At 40.3% G+C, this 20,292-nt stretch overlaps 1 protein-coding gene across 1 annotated transcript; it reads right to left on the bottom strand.

Moving 5' to 3' along the window:
• Window positions 1-3,238: 3,238 nt before the first annotated feature.
• LOC131791889 (uncharacterized) lies at window positions 3,239-8,664 on the bottom strand. The gene is made up of 3 exons (XM_066167311.1): window positions 8,633-8,664; window positions 7,781-8,285; window positions 3,239-4,782 (listed from the first exon to the last, which is right to left on the bottom strand). The coding sequence occupies exons 1-3, from the start codon at window positions 8,662-8,664 to the stop codon at window positions 3,691-3,693; spliced, it is 1,629 nt and encodes a 542-aa protein (XP_066023408.1). The 3' UTR covers window positions 3,239-3,690.
• Between the last annotated feature and the right edge of the window lie 11,628 nt (window positions 8,665-20,292).

Here is a 20,292-nt window from a genome sequence, read left to right as displayed (position 1 = left end):
TGATGAAAGACAAAAGAACACACTGGCACAGAAAAAAATAGTTTAATACAGCTTTACATGTGACATGACTTTCTACTGCAATAATCAAGCTTTCCTGTCGATCTGTAAATCTTATAAGAGAGACTTGGAGACTCTCTGGCCATGACTTATGGTGTACACGCGTATGATACGAAGAGATCACGCTCTTAGCGCACAGACAGCAAGGGCACAAAAAGTACCGCACGAAGTGCACGACACACCATCAGGCCACCAGACAAAACCCAAGTATCCCTAACAAAATGCATGGATGGACAACATGACCCGAGAATACATTAGACGACTCGTAAGAGTCACACAATTTGTCAACATATCACACGATCTCTATGCATCGTACGAAACGACGAAATCCGCCATCGCCTCTCGAGTGGTGAAAAAAGTCCCTTTAATAACATTCGTGGATCGACACCACGACCTTACGACTCGTGAATACAATAGACGACTCGCGCGTTAGGAGTAAATACATTACAGATCGTTACACGATCCGTTCGGATTGACAAGTCACTTTTATAACTCGTTACAATCCGTGGTTTTGGACAATTCTCGCCAAACTTATGAGTAAAAACAAAAAAGGGAAAGGGTAGAAATTATGAGGGTCTAAAGATAAGTTGTGCTCTTTCCCTCCCAAATTGCTTCACTCATATTTCCGTCCTAAAACAAATTATTGCCCTTGTTGGAAATTTCTCGGTTTCTGCTCGCTAACACAATCTAATTAGTTGCGATCTTCCAGTTCGCTGAATGCAAACAAACCACACTTGAAGGTTCACGTTTTCTTGAGAATACATTCCCCTCACTGGTTTCACAAGGTTTTTCCTATAAACTCACAATGATGCGTTCTTCGAAAATTTCAATAAAACCATTCACGTTCTGTATCAAACCTAATCCTATTGATTAAACGTCATCGTCTATTTCTGATCTATGCCACTCTGCGCTTCCATTCAGCTGTCGCTTCCAGTCGCTGATTAGTAATCAAATAATCAAGTCAAACATGAACAACGAGAAAAGAAAAATGCCAATAATTTCAACACCTCTTCTTGAAAAAAGGAGCTCTAAATGAAGATGATATGAGAAATTAAATGTCAATAAAATTTGAGTTTTAAAGGGATTAAGGGGAAGCATCAGAGTATAGATGTTACAAAAAATAAAAGTAAAAAAGTGCAAGATCACTGATCGGTCCCAGTCTCTCCCCTTTAGTTATTCTCTGTTCTTTGAACCACCTTCTCCCCCCACCCAGTTCCCCCAGTTTAAATTTTTAGCCGGGAAAAGGAATCTATAAAGCATAGTAATAGCATGATGCTGGGTATAATTTTCAATATTAATAAGTCACCTTTCAGAGAGGGCACATGCGCATCTTTAAAAAAGCGTTTTTGCATAAAATTACTAATATGTTTTGCATTCTAGCTACACCACAACAAACAATAATGTAACTGATTACATCTATAAGTTAATACGTGCAATATGAGTAGTCAATTTAGCGGCTGTATTTCATTGTATGCCCGCTAAATTCAAAAGTTTTCTTGATTTGGTTTCTTCCCCTCTATTTGAATCCAAGGATAGAAGAAATATTGTATTAATCTTGTAACTGTAGGTTACAATAAAAAATTAAATTGCAGGATTACAAATCAACTCTTGATTAGTTCTTGATCCGCTCAAATACAATTGAATTATACTGGTAAGTAAATGAAACCAGTTGAAACGTTGTACCAATGTACAGAGTCCCTAGCTTTTGTCCTGTTTGCATTACTCCATATGTTGGGGTTTCCCACGTCGAAATAAAATCACTACAACAAGGCTAAAACATTGCGAATTCCAAGAACTGCGGTTCACATCGTCACCTTCATCAGCAGTCGATCAGCGACGCTATTTACAGCTTGGCAACCCGGCAAGAGGAATACGCGAGGGTCTCTTCAGCTACAGTCTGAGAGAGGAACGTGCAAAAAGGAAACGAGCCTGCATTTTGGGAAAGCTTTTGAACCTTTTTTACGGTGGTCAATTTACTTTATCAATTTGGTTGATAATACATAATTACCTTACACTTATTTAGAAACTTACCCCCTTTACTCTGGAGAGAGTTGGTATCAGGAAAAAAATTTAAGCGGGTTTTGGCTCGAAGTTTGTAAGAAAAATATGGTAAAAGAAAGAAATTAAAAGCAAACAGAGCTTCCATTTGTGTTCGGAAACTTGCAACAAATGCAACAAGTTTCTATGTTTTCACACATCATGATTTCCGAACTCTGAAGGGCTGTTAGTGACTTTGAAGAAGAGAAACCCCGTCGTAGTGCAAGAGAAAGAAACAGGCAAAGCTGAGCTGGGACATGAATGAAGTTGATGCTCTCCTTGTTACCAGGTAAATCATAGTTTTTGTTCAGGTGGAAATCCCCTAGTTCGAACGGGATACGGAAATTCTTCTGTTGATTTGAATCCTTTTTAGGGCCTAAAAAAGTTCTTGGTTAACTTGGAATCAATAGCTGGGATATGCGTATTTACATTTAGACGCTAACTCTGTAGTGGGGAGTTCGGGAGCAAACCTTTTCTTTTTTAACTTACTTTTGCAACTCGAAGCCACTGCAGGCAGAGGAACAGTCGGGTTACAGGATTTTCCCCTTCGAGATTACAAAACTCTCCATAACATTACAGTAAGACGCTGAGAAAAACGCCATGTTTGTAATTTAATCGATACTTTTCCTTCCATTAAATTCCTGCCTAACACGAGAGTAAAACTGCAGTACAAAGGAAATATATAAAAAAAATCAAAATACATAGACAATCAATGAGAGTGAAAGTGAGTTTCATACTTAGACTACAGTAACATCATCATACTATGAAAACATTGATGTTTGTGGTTTAATAAAACTGATACTGTTGCAATGTTGACGTATATATTCCTAATGACAAACGTCCAAGTCTCGGAGAATCATAGCACTAATTACCAAGAAAGAAAAAAGAATAGTTGCTTAAACAATTGCATTGAGAGATGAATTCAAAATGCATTAAGCTGATATGCTGTATGTTCTTTAGTAACCAAAATTTTCTCTACTAATCTGTTCAGACGCTATTGATAGCAAATACAGCCGAAATTTTCCACTAAGGCCACTTTAAGGGCAGAGGAAAATGCGGGACGTTGAAGAAAGCTGGCTTTCAAAGGGAGATGAGAAATTATTTCAGTGAGGAATGAATCAGATTGTCATATTCAATGAGAGCCGAGAATAGTGGAGGTTCGAATGTATGACAAAACAAGATGATGAAATATCTTTGCTTGCATACTTTTATTTCTATGAAGTCTAAATCAATGGGGTGTGTACAAAAGACGAAACAGAAAATCGACATAATGTTATAAACTGAGAAATAAGAACTAAAGCTCTCTAGGAGCAAGTGATGTCATACACGTATTAGGCCACATAAGCCCTTAGGATCAAAGTTTACTTCTAGTTAAAACTTGCGTAATATTATTATCTGTCCTTAAGATAAAGTGGGCGCATTTTTGACGGGCGAACCCTTGGTACTCTTACATAAACCGTGATACCAACACCATAAAAACCAAGGCAAGAGGGCGGGGATTAATTGTTTTAGAGAGCCTGCACGAAAGGTAAGAGCAAGGAGGGGGAAATGGAGAAGCAGACCAACATTGATTCAAAGCGATGGAGACTCGGTGTTTTAACGTCTGGAGGCACTTTGGATTTCGCATAGGGGATTTTCATTCTTGGCTTCAGGCAAGGCATCAACCACAGCTTTAGCCGCCGCCACAGCTGCAAAAGCTGCAGAGGATGAAGCTGTAGCTGCTGCCACAATTGCAGAATGAACCTCAGTCTCATCACCCTCAGTTACAGTTATTTTTTCGGCCAGAGCCTTCGCTGCAGCCGCTGCTTTCTCAGCAGCCTTGACACACTGCGAAGCATCAGAGGAAGCTTTGTCGGATTTGAAGTACAGCCATGACATAGCACCGATAGCAGACAATAACGCTGCTGTTAGAATATCATCTGCAGTTTCCCGACCATAAAATGACTGCCCAACTAATACTGAAGGGATGACAACAAAGCAGAGACCAAGGAAGCCAGATCCACAGAATAAAAAGTTGGAACACCGGGATTCATTTGCGTGGATTGTTTCATTGATGACAAAAAATAAGGTAATGAAAAAAAAGGAAAGTATCAGCAAAAGAGAAACGCCCCAAGCTGGATTAATCATGATACCTATTGCAACCCAGCTCAAATGGTAACTAACACAGCTCGTACAGATAATAAGTAGTAATCTGCTTAAAAATGAAGCACTAACCAAATCGTCGCAACAAAGGCAGTTAAGACAGCATACAATTATCCATTCTGGTATAAGAACAAGGAGCACAAAAAAGTTGTGCCACGTATTTCCTCCTTTTGAAATCTCGGTGGAATTGAACACTTTATATAAAACAAATATAACCTCTATCAGCAACAGGGATAAACAAAAGAAAGTTATTGACCATATCAGTGGTTCGTCAGTTTTTTGACAACAAATATCATCTACCCTAGAACATTTTCCATCGCTATTCGCTGAGGGTGATGTACCTTTAGTGCTATCATTTAATTTTTGCAAGACCAAAATGTATAAAAATGGACCCAAAAACACAGGACACAGGAGGGAAAACCACAAAACTACCTTTAAGTAAAAACGATCAGTAATCTCGATGTCTGGGATGTGCCCTTCTATGACAGATTCTGCAGAATTCAAGCGTGGATCTCGCAAGCTAGGAATAACAGCAAGGTCTTGAAGCTGGAAAAAAAAATTATACATCAGACGTGACTATAAGAGTGGAGCCTGTAAGAGTGAAAAACCGTTTTTGGCGATAGCAAAAGTAATTTATCCAAGCAGCTCTGGAGACAGTAATCACTGATGGAGGTTTCTACAACCTGAGCGGAAGTCATCATTTTTTTTATTCAAAAGGCCTTTGGCAGTCAGTAATTTAGACGTTGCAAACTACTCCTTGATTTTCCAAAAGCAGAAATCTTATATATATGTTACTTGCGGGCTCGGATCTCCCTTGGCCAAATCCTCCAACGGCACGTCCGAGCTCGCCCCGTTCCCCCTCTTCCCGTGCGATAGGATGATTAGAGGCTTATTCCTGATGTCATCAATATTGTATATCGGGAGCTAATTATATAACTGATACGAACTGATTCAAGAAGTTGAAAACTAAGCATTTCCACGAGGGTCGGCAAAGGGTTTTCCTTCATGGAAATTTGATGGGATTTTCCCAAAATGTTTGCAACTTTGACGCCTAAAAATGAGCGTTTTAGCAATCCGACGAAGTGAAATGCTACGGGATGAAACGTTTTTTAAAACGTCAGAAGAATGAAAATTGCTAGCGAATTCTAGTAATTGACGAATATATAACAAGAGAATTTAACGAAGCGTTAGCACTGCCATTGCAAAACAAAATGACAATCTTAGAACCCTAACATAACCTTAAAATTCTTGCAGCCTGACTGATAGCTAAACCATTGCTAAATGAATGGCACAAGACAAAAACCTGCAGAGGACAAATAGTTTACAAGATCAAGTTTTCTGACCATCAAGCCCTGATATCTGAAACTCTAAGTGAACACAGACAACTGGGAAAGCACAAAAACTGAGCTTGTCTGAAACATTTTAGTTTGAGCGACTTAACATAATTGAATCTCTCCACACAGGGGACAGTGACCTTTGTACAGAAATGGCCCTCGTAGAGCTAGGGATGTAAAGAGATACCTGTTTGTTACGGAGTGTAAAAACTTTTTCATTTTCAAACTACTTAGGAAAGTATATTGATACATAAACCACTCAAAATGTATCAGTGAGGAAGATTCTGAAATGTTTTTGTACAGAAGAAAAATGTGAACGTGACGATCTAGGTAAAGTGAGATTTAAATTTAGTTGAATGATTGCCTTTTGTAGACGGACATTTTATTTATTTCATGAAAAATTGTCAAATACTTGCATGTGAAAAAACACTTGGTGGCTGATAACACGCTGCGTTGCGTCTCGGCTAAAAGACTCGTTAGAAACCTTTCGGAATTCTTTAAGCAAACTCGTTGAGAATTGCGCTAACATCTGGAATTCGCTAATGGGACTTTGTGCGCTAACATCTTGAATTCACTAATGGGACTTTGTGCGCTACATCTTGAATTCACTAATGGGACTTTGTGCGCTAATATAAAATAGCTAATGATATACATGAAAAATTACTCTGTTCTGATTGGTTAAGATAAATGCAGCTTTCAGGTAATTTAGTGCAGAAGAGGGTTAATTCAGCGCAAGGAAGTATAACAAATCAGACATTCTGATTGGTCAATAAACAAAGAAACTCACAGATAGCCAATCAAGTGCGGACCTTAGATGTCGCGACATTTGGATACGTTCAAAATTTGCGACCAAAACTATTTCCGGCATTCTAATTAGGTTTTCTTTCGCCACCGCAACAACAATACAGCAGCTGGGAAACAGCTGTAACAACGAAAACACTGTAAAAAGCGTTGCTCTTTGGTTGTCGGTTTAGAAAAAGTGGTGTTCAGAGAAGGAAATGGCCAAAGAAATCGAAAATTACGAGCCGACCCAGCTTAACACTCTGCTCGATCGATCCTACTAAACCTCGGATTCCATTTCATCGAAAGTGATTCGGACACTGACTGAACAATTACTTTGACTGTTTAGCCGGACTTTGAACTTTTTTGCACCTTAATGTGATGTGGATGTGAAAATATCATTATATATTATTGTTATGATCATGCGCGGTTGTTTTGACCGAACGCACAAAGTCACCTGCGGGGTTTGAATAACTTATTTTTGCACTTGATACGCGCGCTTTGCTTCTGCATAATTATGATAAGTTATCTCGTAGTTTTCATGTATCTTATTAATACGTAATCACATGATTTTTCTCGTGCAATTTGGAATAAATAAGCACTTGTTAATTTTTTCAAAGACCACAAATTGTACTCGCCCTACGGGCTCGTACAATTTTGTTAGTCTTTGAAAAAAAATTACTTGTGCTTATTCATTCCAAATTGCACTCGAAAAAATAAGAAAAAAAAAACAAAAATACGAGATGGATTATCATAATTAAGCATGAGCAAAGCGCGCGCATCAAGTGAAAAAAAAAATTATTTAAACCGTGCGTTCGGTCAAAACAACCGCGTATGGTCAAACAATAATATGCATTGATATCTTCACATCTTTAAGGCGCAAAAAAGTCAAAGTCCGGCTAAACAGTTTAAGGAGTTGTTCAGTCTGTGTCCGAATCATTTTCGATGAAATGGAATCGTCGTTTCCGAGGTTTAACTGTGTTTGTTAAGGATCGGTCGAGCAGAGTGTTAAGCTGGGTCGGCTCGTAATTTTCGATTTCCTTGGTAATTCCCTTCTCTACACACCTCTTTTTCCAAACAGACAACTAAAAAGCAGTGCTTTTTACAGTGTTTTCGTTGTTTGAGCTGTTTTCAGCTGCAGTGACGAAAGAAAACCTACTTAAAACGCCGGCCTTTGTTTCGCTCGCAAATTTTCAAATTTTCAAATTTTGTTGCGACATCCAAGGCTCGCATTTGATTGGCTATCTATGAGTTTCTTTGATTATTGACCAATCAGAATGTCTGATTTTTTACTTTCTTTGCACTGAATTTAACCCTCTTCTTCACTGAATTAACTCTCTTCTGCACTGAATTACCTGAAAACTGCATTTATCTTAACCAATCAGAACTGAGTAATTTTCCATGTATATTATTGTAATTGAAATACTTACGGCAGCCAGTACACTTTTAATCATTTTTTTCCTGTCTTTCACTGAAACATTGCAGCAAAAGTATGGAATCGTGATGTTCAGTTCTTGCGTGCGTGAAGTCACCATTATTGAGGAAAGGGATGAGATCTCCAGGAAAACAGCGGGAAAAGCAGCATAAAGGCTTCTTAAACTCCATGTGTATTTCACTACAGCGGGCATGGAATCGTCAGCGGTTTTATCTGGTCCATTCTGACCATATAAATTGACGAATACAAGAACTGAGGAAGGCTCAATTTCCGGATAAAACGCGGATTCGATCTTAAAACTGTTCTCATCTGATTTTAAGGATTTGTAGATGTCAGGATAGGTTCCAATACAAATAGTGGCGTTGGTGCACTCACTTATTACGTCTGCTCTGGTGCAAATCACAAGACTACTGATCAAATGGAAGACAACGTAGACAAGTATGGATGTCCTTTGTGTCACACACGCCATTTTCTCTCTGATCGTTGATTTCAGGGTTTTCCTGTACCAAAATAGTTAAAATGAAATAGGGTTAAAACTTTTTTAGAAAGTTATAGAAACAGATCAATCATGAAAAGCATTATTGCCGATGGGAGATCATCAGAATACTACACAGCCTCAAGAGAACAAATGATCTGAAATAAATATAAAAACGTTTTACCTGATTTCTCTTCATAAAGTGTAAATTTTAATCAAAATAGGCTGAAGTTAGTCATTATCAGCTGAAAGTTTCAATTTTTTCCCCGGTCAGTGCAAAATGTAGACTACAGACTTGGTGCAAAATGTAAGACTGAGAGTTTATCCTGTTTTTTCGTTTGAAACGTGATAATATGTCATCTTACGACTTACCCAGTGTCACGCAGTCGTTTTTTCGTAATCATCTTTCACCAGGGCTCGAAATTAGCACTCGCAAACTCGCGAAATGCGAGTGGTTTTTCGAAGTTGCGAGTCTAAAAAATATCCTCTAGCAAACATTTGCTAGTTAGGTTCCTTCTTTTGCTAGTAAAAAAAATCTTACTAGCAAAACTTTGCTAGTAGACAAAAAAGTTAAGTTCGAGCCCTGTTTCACGATCATTTGCACTATTGTGGAATATTCCTTGCCCATTTCTTGAAATCTTTTGGTTTTTAACAAAGCAGATATTGTATTCACTTTTTAACAAGCGGTTGCAATCGTTCTTAATTTAATTTCGAGCCCTCATATATAGTTTTTCTACTCCGCACGCGAGATGTCAATACTGAATATTTAATTAAAACCACCAGAAAAGTAAACAAATGGCCAGTAACACTTTGCTTTTCCCTATAAAAACTTGCTGGTTCCTCATGTAAGCTAAAAACAATATAAGACACAAAGTACTCGTAGGAAACTGTAGCATTCTTTAATTTGGTCCAAAGTCGTAACCAAAGTTATTTCTGGCTTACCAAATTAAATCTCAATCTTAAAATTTAATTGCTACTCTTTAGTAACATTTATTCATACCGCCCTGCCATGTCTGGTTTAAATATGCTGACTGTATTATTCCCCAGAACAAGTGCTATGTAAGCAAATCCAACCGCACTTGCTATATTAAACGTCAAGTAATCAGAAATATAATAAGAACTGTAACAATAGCAACTGTAACAACACCAATATTTTTGTTGGCAACAGCCACAATATCAAATCGACCACATCAGAACTGTCTGTGGCTCAATGACCTTATGAGAAACTGTAATAAGACTTATTAAACTAGCATCGTAACTTTTTTAAACTTAACTTCATCAGTTTATTTGTCTTAGGCAAACGCCTGTGAAACCAAACAGATACGGCTAACAGTCCATTTCAATATTTCAACATTTCCTAGTGAGTGACACGGCAGAAACAAGTTCACCTCATGAAAATTAGCTCTAAGTTATAGTAAAACAACACGTTCCGTTCATGTGCCCTTAAAAATGTTTCCCGGTCCGTACTGCGCATTCTTGAGGGTTTGTTTAGGTTTTTGGTTTGACTCATGCAAGACATCACCAAATGTAACATTTTGCACCCACTTTCATGAAGTAAATTAAAAGTTTCATGTCAATCACCATCATGGATGCAAAGCTTTCAGCTTTGTTCTTTCTGAGCATAATAGACTAGATAAAACAGCTTTTTAACTGTAGAAATCGAAGAAACTGTCAAATAAAAGATTTTAAAATGCCAGAAAGATAGGGTAAGTAGTCAGTAAAGCATAAAATTGATCCACATTCCATTGGGAGTTAGGCTTATAAACATTGTGCAGAACAAATTGGAAATCATCTTTATTCAGTTCTACTGAATCTTACTCCTTTAGCGATTAACGATAACAATATTAAGACGCAATAATTTTTTGGCAACTGGTATGGTCTTTGTTTTTGAAATTGCCTGACAATTACAGTACTTCCATTCTTATCATTATTGTAGCTTCACGTGAAAAATTTAAGAGTGGTAAGATAACTTCATTAAAACAGGAAATGCTAAAAAATGCTGAAAACTGTTGCCAGCCATCTCAACTAGAAACATAACCGGTGTTGTGTTTTGTTACAATCAGCATTTATTCAGTCCAGTAAGCACCTCCCTAGGATTTTGCGGTGTCTTTCCAGTTGGATGGAAAAAAGAAAACAAATGACTCAGAAGGGTATTGCAACTTCCCTTAGAGGTATTTTGGGACACTGAAGCAAGTTACAGTATACATAACTATACCACAATAATTCCATATTCCTTTCGTAGCATCATTTTATGACTTGTTGTCGCGAGAGAATCAGCACTTATGCCATCCGCATTCTTCATCTCTACACAAGACAACTTGAAATGCAAGCCAACTGATTCTTTTGGAGTGTACACCCTGACTTGTTTCCAACAGAATTCCACGTAATAAGGCTCAGGGGGGGAGGGGTCATTCATGGAAGGGCGAAACTTCTTTCCACAGCCATAAAAAGTGGTCACTTTTGAGCCTTGAAGCCATTGGAGATAATACGGTTCCCGTTTTGCAAAAGCATCAGCATCCTCAAGGGGGTCTTGTTGTGGGCTGACATCATGCTGTTCCACAGCACAGGAGAAAAGGTTTCTCTTCTGACCTGGTTTCCTACCATTAGCTTTCGGAATGAAAAATTGGACTAGATTTGAGAGATTTGGTTCCCACTTGACAATAAGTTCTTGTAGTTCACCGTTGCTGTGAGCAACAGCAATCGCATGAGGACAAATGTTTCGACTTTTGAAAACTTTACAGTCACATCTAACACCACCATTTGAGGCGTTAACATTGTGTGGCTAAGTGGGTCTGCTTAAGGAAATGACAACAAACATTCCCAGGGCTGCTTGTACCTTAGTAACACCATTCTTCTGTAGAATTTGATCAGTATTTGACCATACCTCCTCCATGGTTTTGGGTAGACCACTGCAATCAAAGTCAGGTTAGATTTGAGATGTTGATGGTCAAGGAGAAGAGGCCTCATCTTCGTATGCTTTTGCACTACATTCATCCATAGGCACAATTCTCTCCATTTTGGAAAGTTGATCCCATTCTTCCTTACTAACCTACAGCTGCCTGTACGATGGTGCTAGTGTATATGGAGATTCACCAACAACAGCTCGGTAGGCATTTCGGCAGTACTTTCCAACAAAGTTTTCTGCAGTGTCAGAGAATTCTGTGCACGAACACTTTGAGGATTTTCCAGAACTTGCTGCTTTCTTCTGGTAGTCTATCTCCTTCCTCATGCAGCTCTTCATACTCTCTGGGCAATTGTTGTAATTCAAGTTGTCTTTTAGACAAGCCAATCTCCTCACCAGGAGCAGTATCTTCTCTTTTATATCCAGGGAAATGTTGCTAAGGAAGTAAGAATAGAAGTGGGGGGTTTCTTTCCTGAGTGTTTAATTTCTTTGTCATCCTGAGAGCTTTTCAAAGACATCAGTCTTGCATCAAAATCTTCTACACTGCCACTGTCAATCAATGCTTTTTTGCTCCTGTTACCGGAAATTTCATTCAGAAATTCAGTTTGGACTTTATCAGGGATAAATAAAGAGCTCATCTTGCGCTTGATGTTATCTTGCACATGTTTTGCGCAAGCCAAGAACTTTGCTTGGGACAGGCCTTTTACAATTGCTTTCTGTCTCTCACACCCAATAAATAGTATGTTCTCAATGTCTCTGTTAAGTCCTTTCAGAGTGCTTACAAAGTAGTGAAATGCTAGGGCTCCTTCATCAGTGTGTATCATCATGGGGCCAGGGAAGTTTGGATGTGTTCCAGAATCTATGTCATGGAGCATCAAGTGTCTGTAAGTTGTAGTGGTAACAAAGAAGGGCCCGATGTCATATGTGAAATCAATACCGAAGATGGAATATTTGTCTGGATTACAGCAGAATTTCACCACATCTACTAACTGTGCTTTTGTAGTGAGCACCAGTATTACTTCTAGGCCTGTGGCGTTGTTTATAGGAAGAACACGACACACACACAGGTGAAGTAACACAGGTCTATTTAATCGATGTCCGACGAACTCTACAGAACCGGAAAGCATGGTCTCTAAAGTTTTGTTGCCATGGTAGTTATGACGTAAATGCGGACCGGAAGTAAATAGAACGATAACATCGATATCGTTACATCTCCCTTTCTTCAGGAAACAAAAAAAAATGTAAACGTAACTGAATGTCTCAATCCTAGTTTAAAATAAACTACAAAGAAAAGAAAATTAAGAGTTTGTGATGTCCTTTTTTTTTTTTTTGTTATTTCGATAACCCCACTCACTGGTAACGTGTGGGTGGTCGCACAATTCGTCCAGATCGAGTGGTGGTCACCGATGGGGAAATCTCCTGCTTATCTGCTGCAGACTGAGGTGGATATTCCGGATGTGGCTTGTCCGTGTTCTGCAAAGGTACTGTGTCTGATTGGTCCTTACTGACTGCAGTACTTGGTATGGAAGGTGGTACCGATGATATTTCATTACCAGAATTTGCAGTAGCAGAAATTGGTGTTGCTTTTGGGGATAATCTCATCCCATCTTCACTGTGTGGCATCACTTCACGTGTATGTCTCAGGTGTCTGCGGTTCCTCCTATAAGTTCTTCCATCTTCTGTTCTGACTTGATAGGACCTTATGTCGACTTTGCCTTCGACTCTTGCTTGGGTCCAATCCTTCTTCTTTCCCAAGTGGGATTTTAGTGGCTGCAATCGCACTGTGTCTCCTGGGCGCAGTTCCTTCAGTTCTTTGGCGCCTTGATTGTAGTACAGGGATTGTTTAGCCTTTTGTAGCTTCAACTTCTGATCAACCTCCTCTGGTAGCTTCGGCTTGAGCAATTGGTTTGAGGTTGGGAGTGGAGTCTTTGTTCTTCTACCGAATAATCGCTGAACAGGTGACGAGTTGAGTGTTTCTGTGGGAGTATTTCTCCAGTCCAGCAGGGCAAGATATGGGTCTTGTTCGGACTTGACGGCTTTCTCTAGCAGATGTTTTGCTGTCTTCACCGTGTTCTCGACTTTGCCGTTGGACTGAGGATATGTTGGAGAGCTTGTTATATGTTCAAAACCATAAGTGTCTGCGAACTGTTGGAACTTTGCGGAAGAAAAGGGCTGTCCATTATCCGATACAAGCTGGTCGGGAATTCCATGGCGGGCAAGATGGGCTTTCAACTTCTTCACAACTTCGTCTGCTGTCTTGCTTGTCATTCTGTCGACTTCAAAGAAGCTTGAATAGTAGTCAACGGTCACCATGAAATCTACACCGTTCAGATCAAAAAGATCAACTGCGATTTTCTCCCAGGGTCTACTAGGCAGTTCGTGACAAATCATTGGCTCTTTTCCTTGCTCGACAGGCTGGCTGTTGCAGACGGCACACTTTGCTACATAATCTTCGACATCTTTGTTCATCCCAGGCCAGTAAGCTACTTCTCTTGCTCTTCTGAGACAGCCTTGGATGCCGATGTGGCTCCGGTGGATCTTAGCCAACATGTCAGCTTTCACACTCATAGGGATAACTAGTCTTTCACCTTTGAACACCAGTCCATTCTGTAAAGACAGTTCGTCCCGAAATGTAAAGTAACCACTGATGTTTGCTGATACCCCAGCTTTGGTAGCTGGCCAACCTTGCCTGATTGTTCTCTTCAGCTCTCCCAGGGTAGGATCGGATTCTGTTGCTTGCTGAATGGCAATCAGCGTTGGTTCCGATACTGGCAAGTATTGTGTCATATTGATGTGCTCTAGCTCTCTTTCAGTGTCTCCTCTCATGTCCTCTATGTACATAACATCTTCTGCTACATCTTCTTTTGTGCTCTTGCGCACTCTGTATGCTCTGCTCAGTGTATCTGCCAGATACATTTCAGTCCCTTTTTTGTAAGACACTTGAAGGTCAAACTTCTGCAATCTTAGCAACATTCGCTGGAGACGTTTAGGCGCACTGAGTAGACTTTTACGGAAGATGCTCTCCAAGGGTTTGTGGTCAGTTTGGATCTTGACAGGTCGACCATATACAAACTGCTCAAAACGTTCTACTCCGAAAAGTATTGCAAGCATCTCTTTCTCTATCTGAGCATAGTTCACTTCTGTTTCTGTCATGGAACGAGATACATAAGCCACGGGCTGGCCTCCTTGCATTAGACATGCACCAAGTCCTCGGTCTGATGCATCACACTGCAATTCCACGTCGTCTTTGGGGTTAAAATACTTGAGGACAGGGGCAGCTGAGATCATCTCCTTAACTCGCTTGAAACTACAACCTTGTACTTGCTCATCCCAACGGAACTGGTTCCCTTCTTTCAAAAGGTCTCTCATTGGGGATGTAACTTCTGACAGGTTAGGAGCAAACTTCTGGAGGTAATTTACCATGCCGAGAAGTCTCTTGAGATCTTGTTTGCTTGTCGGGGTTGGCATCTCTTTGATACCTTGTACCTTGTCTGGGTCAGGCTTAAGACCATCTTGACATATAACATGTCCCATAAACTTCACTTCTTTGCGACGGAGCTTAAGCTTCTCTTTGTTTAACTTAATGCCAGTAGCGCAGCAGCGTTCTAACAATGCTGTCAGCTTTGCATCATGATCAGAAAGTGCTTCTGTTTCTGTTTCTCCGACACCAAAAACAAGGATATCATCAAATATTGGCTTAATTCCATCAAGACCTTCCAGGGCGTATTCCAATCTCCTCTGAAACTCTTCCGGAGCGGGTGATATGCCGAAGGGCATCCGCGTCCAGCGGAACCTTCCCCAGGGGGTACCAAATGTGGTCAGAAGACTGCTTTCATCGTCTAGCTGCACATGCCAAAAACCGTTCTTTGCGTCGACGACACTGAAGACTTTAGCATTTGTAAGGAGTGGTAGTAGATCGTCGATCACTGGAAGGGGAAAATGATTTCTCCTGAGTGCTTTATTCAGAGGTTTTGGGTCAATACATAACCTTATCTTTCCATTGCTCTTCTTAATGACCACCATTGAGGAAATCCAATCTGTTGGAACATCTACTGGTTGCAAGATGCCTATCTTAACTAAGCGTTCTAGTTCCTGTTTTAAAGGCTCTTTTACTGCAAAGGGGACTTTCCTCACTGGCAGTGCCACAGGGGTTACAGACTTATCAATCTCGAGGTGAAGCTTTCCTTTGAGCTTTCCTTCTCCTGAGAAGACATCTCCGAATTTGCTCACGAGATCCGGCTGTGTGGGAATCTCATTCGAGAGAGACATGATGTTATCGGTGTTGATCACTATGAGGCCAAACTGCTGCACCGATTCAGCACCAAGGAGTGCTGTGTGACCTGTTGGAACGACGGTGTATTCCGTGAGGAAACACTGTCCATTCTTGGGGTTGAAGGTCTCGACCTTAGTACATCCTAGAGGTTTCAGCTCTGATTTGTTGAACATGACGAGGGTAGTTTGAGTAGGCTGAAGGCGTTCCATTCGCGGATCGTTAAATACCTGCTGATAAATATCTGCTGGGAGGATATTGACTGTTGCTCCACAGTCTAACTGGAATTTCACTGTTTCATCCCTCAAGCGCATGTTAGCATAAATCTTCTTTGGACTGTTTTTTGCATAAAGGACGCTCACAGATTCTACACTGAATAAGTAATCATCAGAATCTTCGTCATTAAACTCCTGAACATCTTGTTCTACATTGTGAACTGACTTCTTAGTTTGCTTTTTTTTAGCTTTCTGACTTCTGCAAGCCACTGAGAAGTGGTTCATTCGACCACAGTTATCACACTTGTGCTGCCATGCTGGACAGAGTTCCTTTTTTAAAGGATGGGTTCTGTGGCAGAACTTACATCTAACTGGTTCTGTTACTTTGTTGTGGACGGGGCGTTGAACTTTACTGACATTTCGTACTTTATTATGGCGTAAACCAATCTTCGATTTTGGGTGGCCTGTGGCAACGGCGCTAACCTCCTCCGCATGGGACATCTCCTTAAGTTGTTTGGATGTGGTTTCACTCGCACGGCAAATATCAATACACTTGTTAAGAGTTAGTTTGTTCTCAGCTAGCAGCTTTTTTCGGGTGGCGTTATCTCTAATTCCTACGACAACTCTGTCTCTAATCATTCGCTCTTGCATGATGCCAAAATTGCACGTTTTAGCTAACGAACGTAAAGCTGTAAGGAAAACATCAAATGACTCACCGACCTCCTGTACTCTCTGATTGAACAGATAGGCTTCGTATATTTCATTCGTCTCACCGATGAAAAAGGCGTCTAGAAGCTCTATCACTTTGTCGATGTCGGTTTTCTCCTCTTCATTCCCGAAGGGCAAACCATCGTAAATCTCCAGGATATCTGGGCCAATACATGTCAACAATGTGGCTGTTCGAAGATTACTGCTTTGCGTACTGAGCCGTGAGGCGATCTCGTAGTTTGTCCAAAGCCGCTTAAATTTCTTCCAATTCACAGCTAAGTTCCCCTTGAAGTCTAGTTTCGACGGTAAAGGAATAGAGGACTGGATAAATTGAGGAGTTGCTGGCTGCGTGCTTGTTGACGCTACGCTCGACGAGCCTGATTCGGTCATCTGGAGCTAGATTCACTGAGTTTGGCTTGCAAATGCACTCAAGTATTTCAGCGACGATTCTGTAGGAAGAATCCCACTCCTGACACCATGTGGCGTTGTTTATAGGAAGAACACGACACACACACAGGTGAAGTAACACAGGTCTATTTAATCGATGTCCGACGACTCTATAGAACCGGAAAGCATGGTCTCTAAAGTTTTGTTGTCATGGTAGTTATGACGTAAATGCGGACCGGAAGTAAATAGAACGATAACATCGATATCGTTACAAGGCCTACTTGTAACGTATGGAAAAATTTCTCCTCTGAGTCTTTACACTTCTCTATTAATTTTGCCAAAACATCCTTCGCATGCTGGTCTCTCAGTTTTGATCTTTGCTATTTCACTTGTCTGATCCCTCCTGGTACTCTATCTAATGCCACCTACTTCCTCTTACAATTTGTCATAAATGGATGAAGGTCCTAGTGGCGTTTTGGCTTTGTCAGTTTTGTTTTCTTTGGTGATGGTGGCAGTTGCATAGAATGGCTAAAGACTTTTTTCGGCGTTTTTATTTGGCTCTACCTTTACATCTTCCTCTATACCAGTTTTGGAGTACTGGAGGATTATAACAGGCCACACCTCACCAACATGATGTTGTTATGTAATTGTCCTTCTTTTAAAGCCTTTGTGGAACTGTATACCCAGTATGTTTGGGTCAACTTATATTGACCTGATTTGAGATCTTTGGGGTCACTGATGCGTGAAACTTCACCATCGTTTTCCATCTCGTTGAATTCAGTCTTGCTACCATGATGACCAAAGGAGCCATTATTATCAGCTTTAAAATCGTAATGGTGATTACAACAAGAGGTGTCTAAGAGGAATGTGGCATGTTTCCTACGACCACGTGGTATTTTAGTGCAGACTTTTTCGTCAGTATTCAGAATGATGTCACATCTTTTGAGGATAAAAACAGTGATGTGGTCATGAGGAGGGGACAATGTTGATTCCCTTTATGAACTCTGGTTGCTCACTGCAACAAGCAAATAATGCACATGAACACAAGAAGAAACGGTAAAGTAAACAAGAGACAAAAATAAAAAGTTTGTATAGTTTTTATCCAACGACCGAAACTTCACACAACATGAAATACAGCCAGTTCACAGATATCGCTTCAAAAGAGGTTATTTGTATACTACTTACCAGATTTGCCAGCTGACTTTCCAATCTCCCACAGGCCACCATGCCGCCAAATGCGAAGACAGTAGGCGACCCACATGCAATGATGATAATGTGTTGTCACTTGTACATCATTGGGTCTAAAGTTTGTTATAATAAAGTTTGGATATAACGCGTGGTGTCATTGGTTGAAAGGGCATGCTCTCTGAGAGTATAGAGCATAGAGCTGAGGAAAAGCTGTCATGCCATCTGCCAAATTTACCACAGTACCGCTCGCGTGAGCGTTAACCGAAAAACGCTAGTTCAACGCGCCAAATATCGCATGCAACTGTGAATAAAAAACATCGTGCGCGTAAAAAAATCGCACGTGTGCGCACGACCTTGAAACATCGGCCTCATTAGTATGTATGAGGTAGTCGTTTTGTTTTCCTATTGTTGGCGGTTTATTGTTTGGCTTTAAAAGACCAAAGCTGTCAAAAATGTCAAACCATGAAAGCTCACATTCTGCAATATTTTACAAACTTAAATAGTTCGGCAGGCTGAATTTGACACTTTTGCCAGAAGTTTTTTAGTCTCTAACACAGAATCTGAAAGTGAAACATTCAGCGAAATTTGGCCAAATTGTGGCTCAGAAAAACACGCAAGTTTCTTCAAAAAACAATTAGAAAACAAACTGTTCAAGGCGGGCGTTTTAAGAATGAATGACAGCCGAATTCACCGAGACATGCAGATTGCTCGGGATAACAGCGCCCTAAAACTCGGCTGCAGTAACTAATGTGGCCTTCCACTTATGGCATCGGAAAGGATATCAGAGCAAGCTCTTATATTTATCACTCGAAGGATGGCTGATGTAGTTTCTGAGGCCTGCTTCACTGGTATGAGGGAGATGAGCTAACCGTGATGGTCCTTAGCATGATCACAGTCGCTTTGACACTGTCATAATTGGTATGAATTTTAACAGTTATGCCGGTTTGGTTATGTTTTTCATCATTACTGTTTTGCTCTGTTTTATTTTGAACATGAAACTGTGTTAGCTGTGTTTGATTTTTATTACCATATGTAAGCTTGCTCTAAATGAGCGTGAAAACCTTTAAAACTCGGACTTTACATTCTGTTTTCTCTTTGAGGATTTTTGTCTCTGCTCACGTTATGATAACGTAAATTACAGGGCCAGGCATGTTTAAAAACCTTTGTTTGGTTCTTCTGTTGCTACTTGCTGGCTCGCTCGTTTAGAAATTTGTCCACAATTAACGAAAAAAAGCGTGAGAGAAGTCCCGGAAAAAGATCAGACATAAAGTACCGCTCGCGTATACATTAATTGCGCAGACGAATTTCATACGCCCAGACGCAGGGTAGTCAAACGCGTCTAGACGATTTTTTGCGCGTACGGTCGAAAAAAATGCGCGACTTATGTGCCTTTGTTATTGAGTAGTCGTGGTTACACTAACCCTTCTACCCATGGGTAAATAGCGTTTGGCCACGGGCGAGGACGTTTTTGTGTATAACCGCTTTCCCCAGACCGAAACTTCCCTAGGGTTATTTCCATGGATACATCAAAAAGAACAAAAGAACTTCCCATTACAGTTCCTGAACTGAAAAGTGCGGTTTATCTGCTGCCTGAGGTGGCTTTACCAATCATAAAGCAGAATATAGCTAATACAAGAAATCGCCTGCAGTGTTTTGAGGTGACCTCCGATGCGCTTTAGTTGATTTCGCGCCTTCTTCGGTGTCTTCTTGCAAAAAAACTGCTGGACTGCTATATTTATGGAAGACTGTCGTATAATAGGCAGGAGAAACACTGAAATTTAGCTTAACAGATCTCGATCCGTAACATCCATGTTGCTCTGTACTTTTCCAGCCAATTTGTCAGGTCAGTGAAGTCATATCTAATTATATTTCACCATGAGGAGAGTTTTTTACTGTGTAACCGCGTCTCCAAGGGTAACAAGAAACCTGAGGTTGACCAAACCCAAGCCATTTACCCTTCGTAAGGCCCCAAACCCAAGGTGCGTGTAACCACGGCTAGTGTTACAAGTTTCCTTTGTATAACATTGTTGTGTGAGACAAAGAACTTTTTAGGTTTGAAAAAGCAGCGGGTAGACAACGGAAAATTTACATAATAAAAAAAGCTATCATGTTACACTCACGCATGACGCGTCGCTTCGCGAATTTATCGAATAACGAGCAGTAACAGTAGCAGTAGATTTGCTTGATTTGAGTCGTTGATGAATAAGCCGGGAAGGAAAATGTCACTTACTCAAGGCATCGAAACACGTGTTTCATTGAGCGAGGAAAATATACTGCTTAAGATTGTCAATGATGTTCTGTTTTATTCATTGCAATCGTCGCCCGCTTCAGTGTTTACGCACTGGAGCGTAAACAATTTCAT

The sequence above is a fragment of the Pocillopora verrucosa genome, chromosome 5, assembly GCF_036669915.1.
Source record: "Pocillopora verrucosa isolate sample1 chromosome 5, ASM3666991v2, whole genome shotgun sequence".
Lineage (NCBI taxonomy): Eukaryota > Metazoa > Cnidaria > Anthozoa > Scleractinia > Pocilloporidae > Pocillopora > Pocillopora verrucosa.
This window is presented reverse-complemented; position numbering and strand designations above follow the sequence as displayed.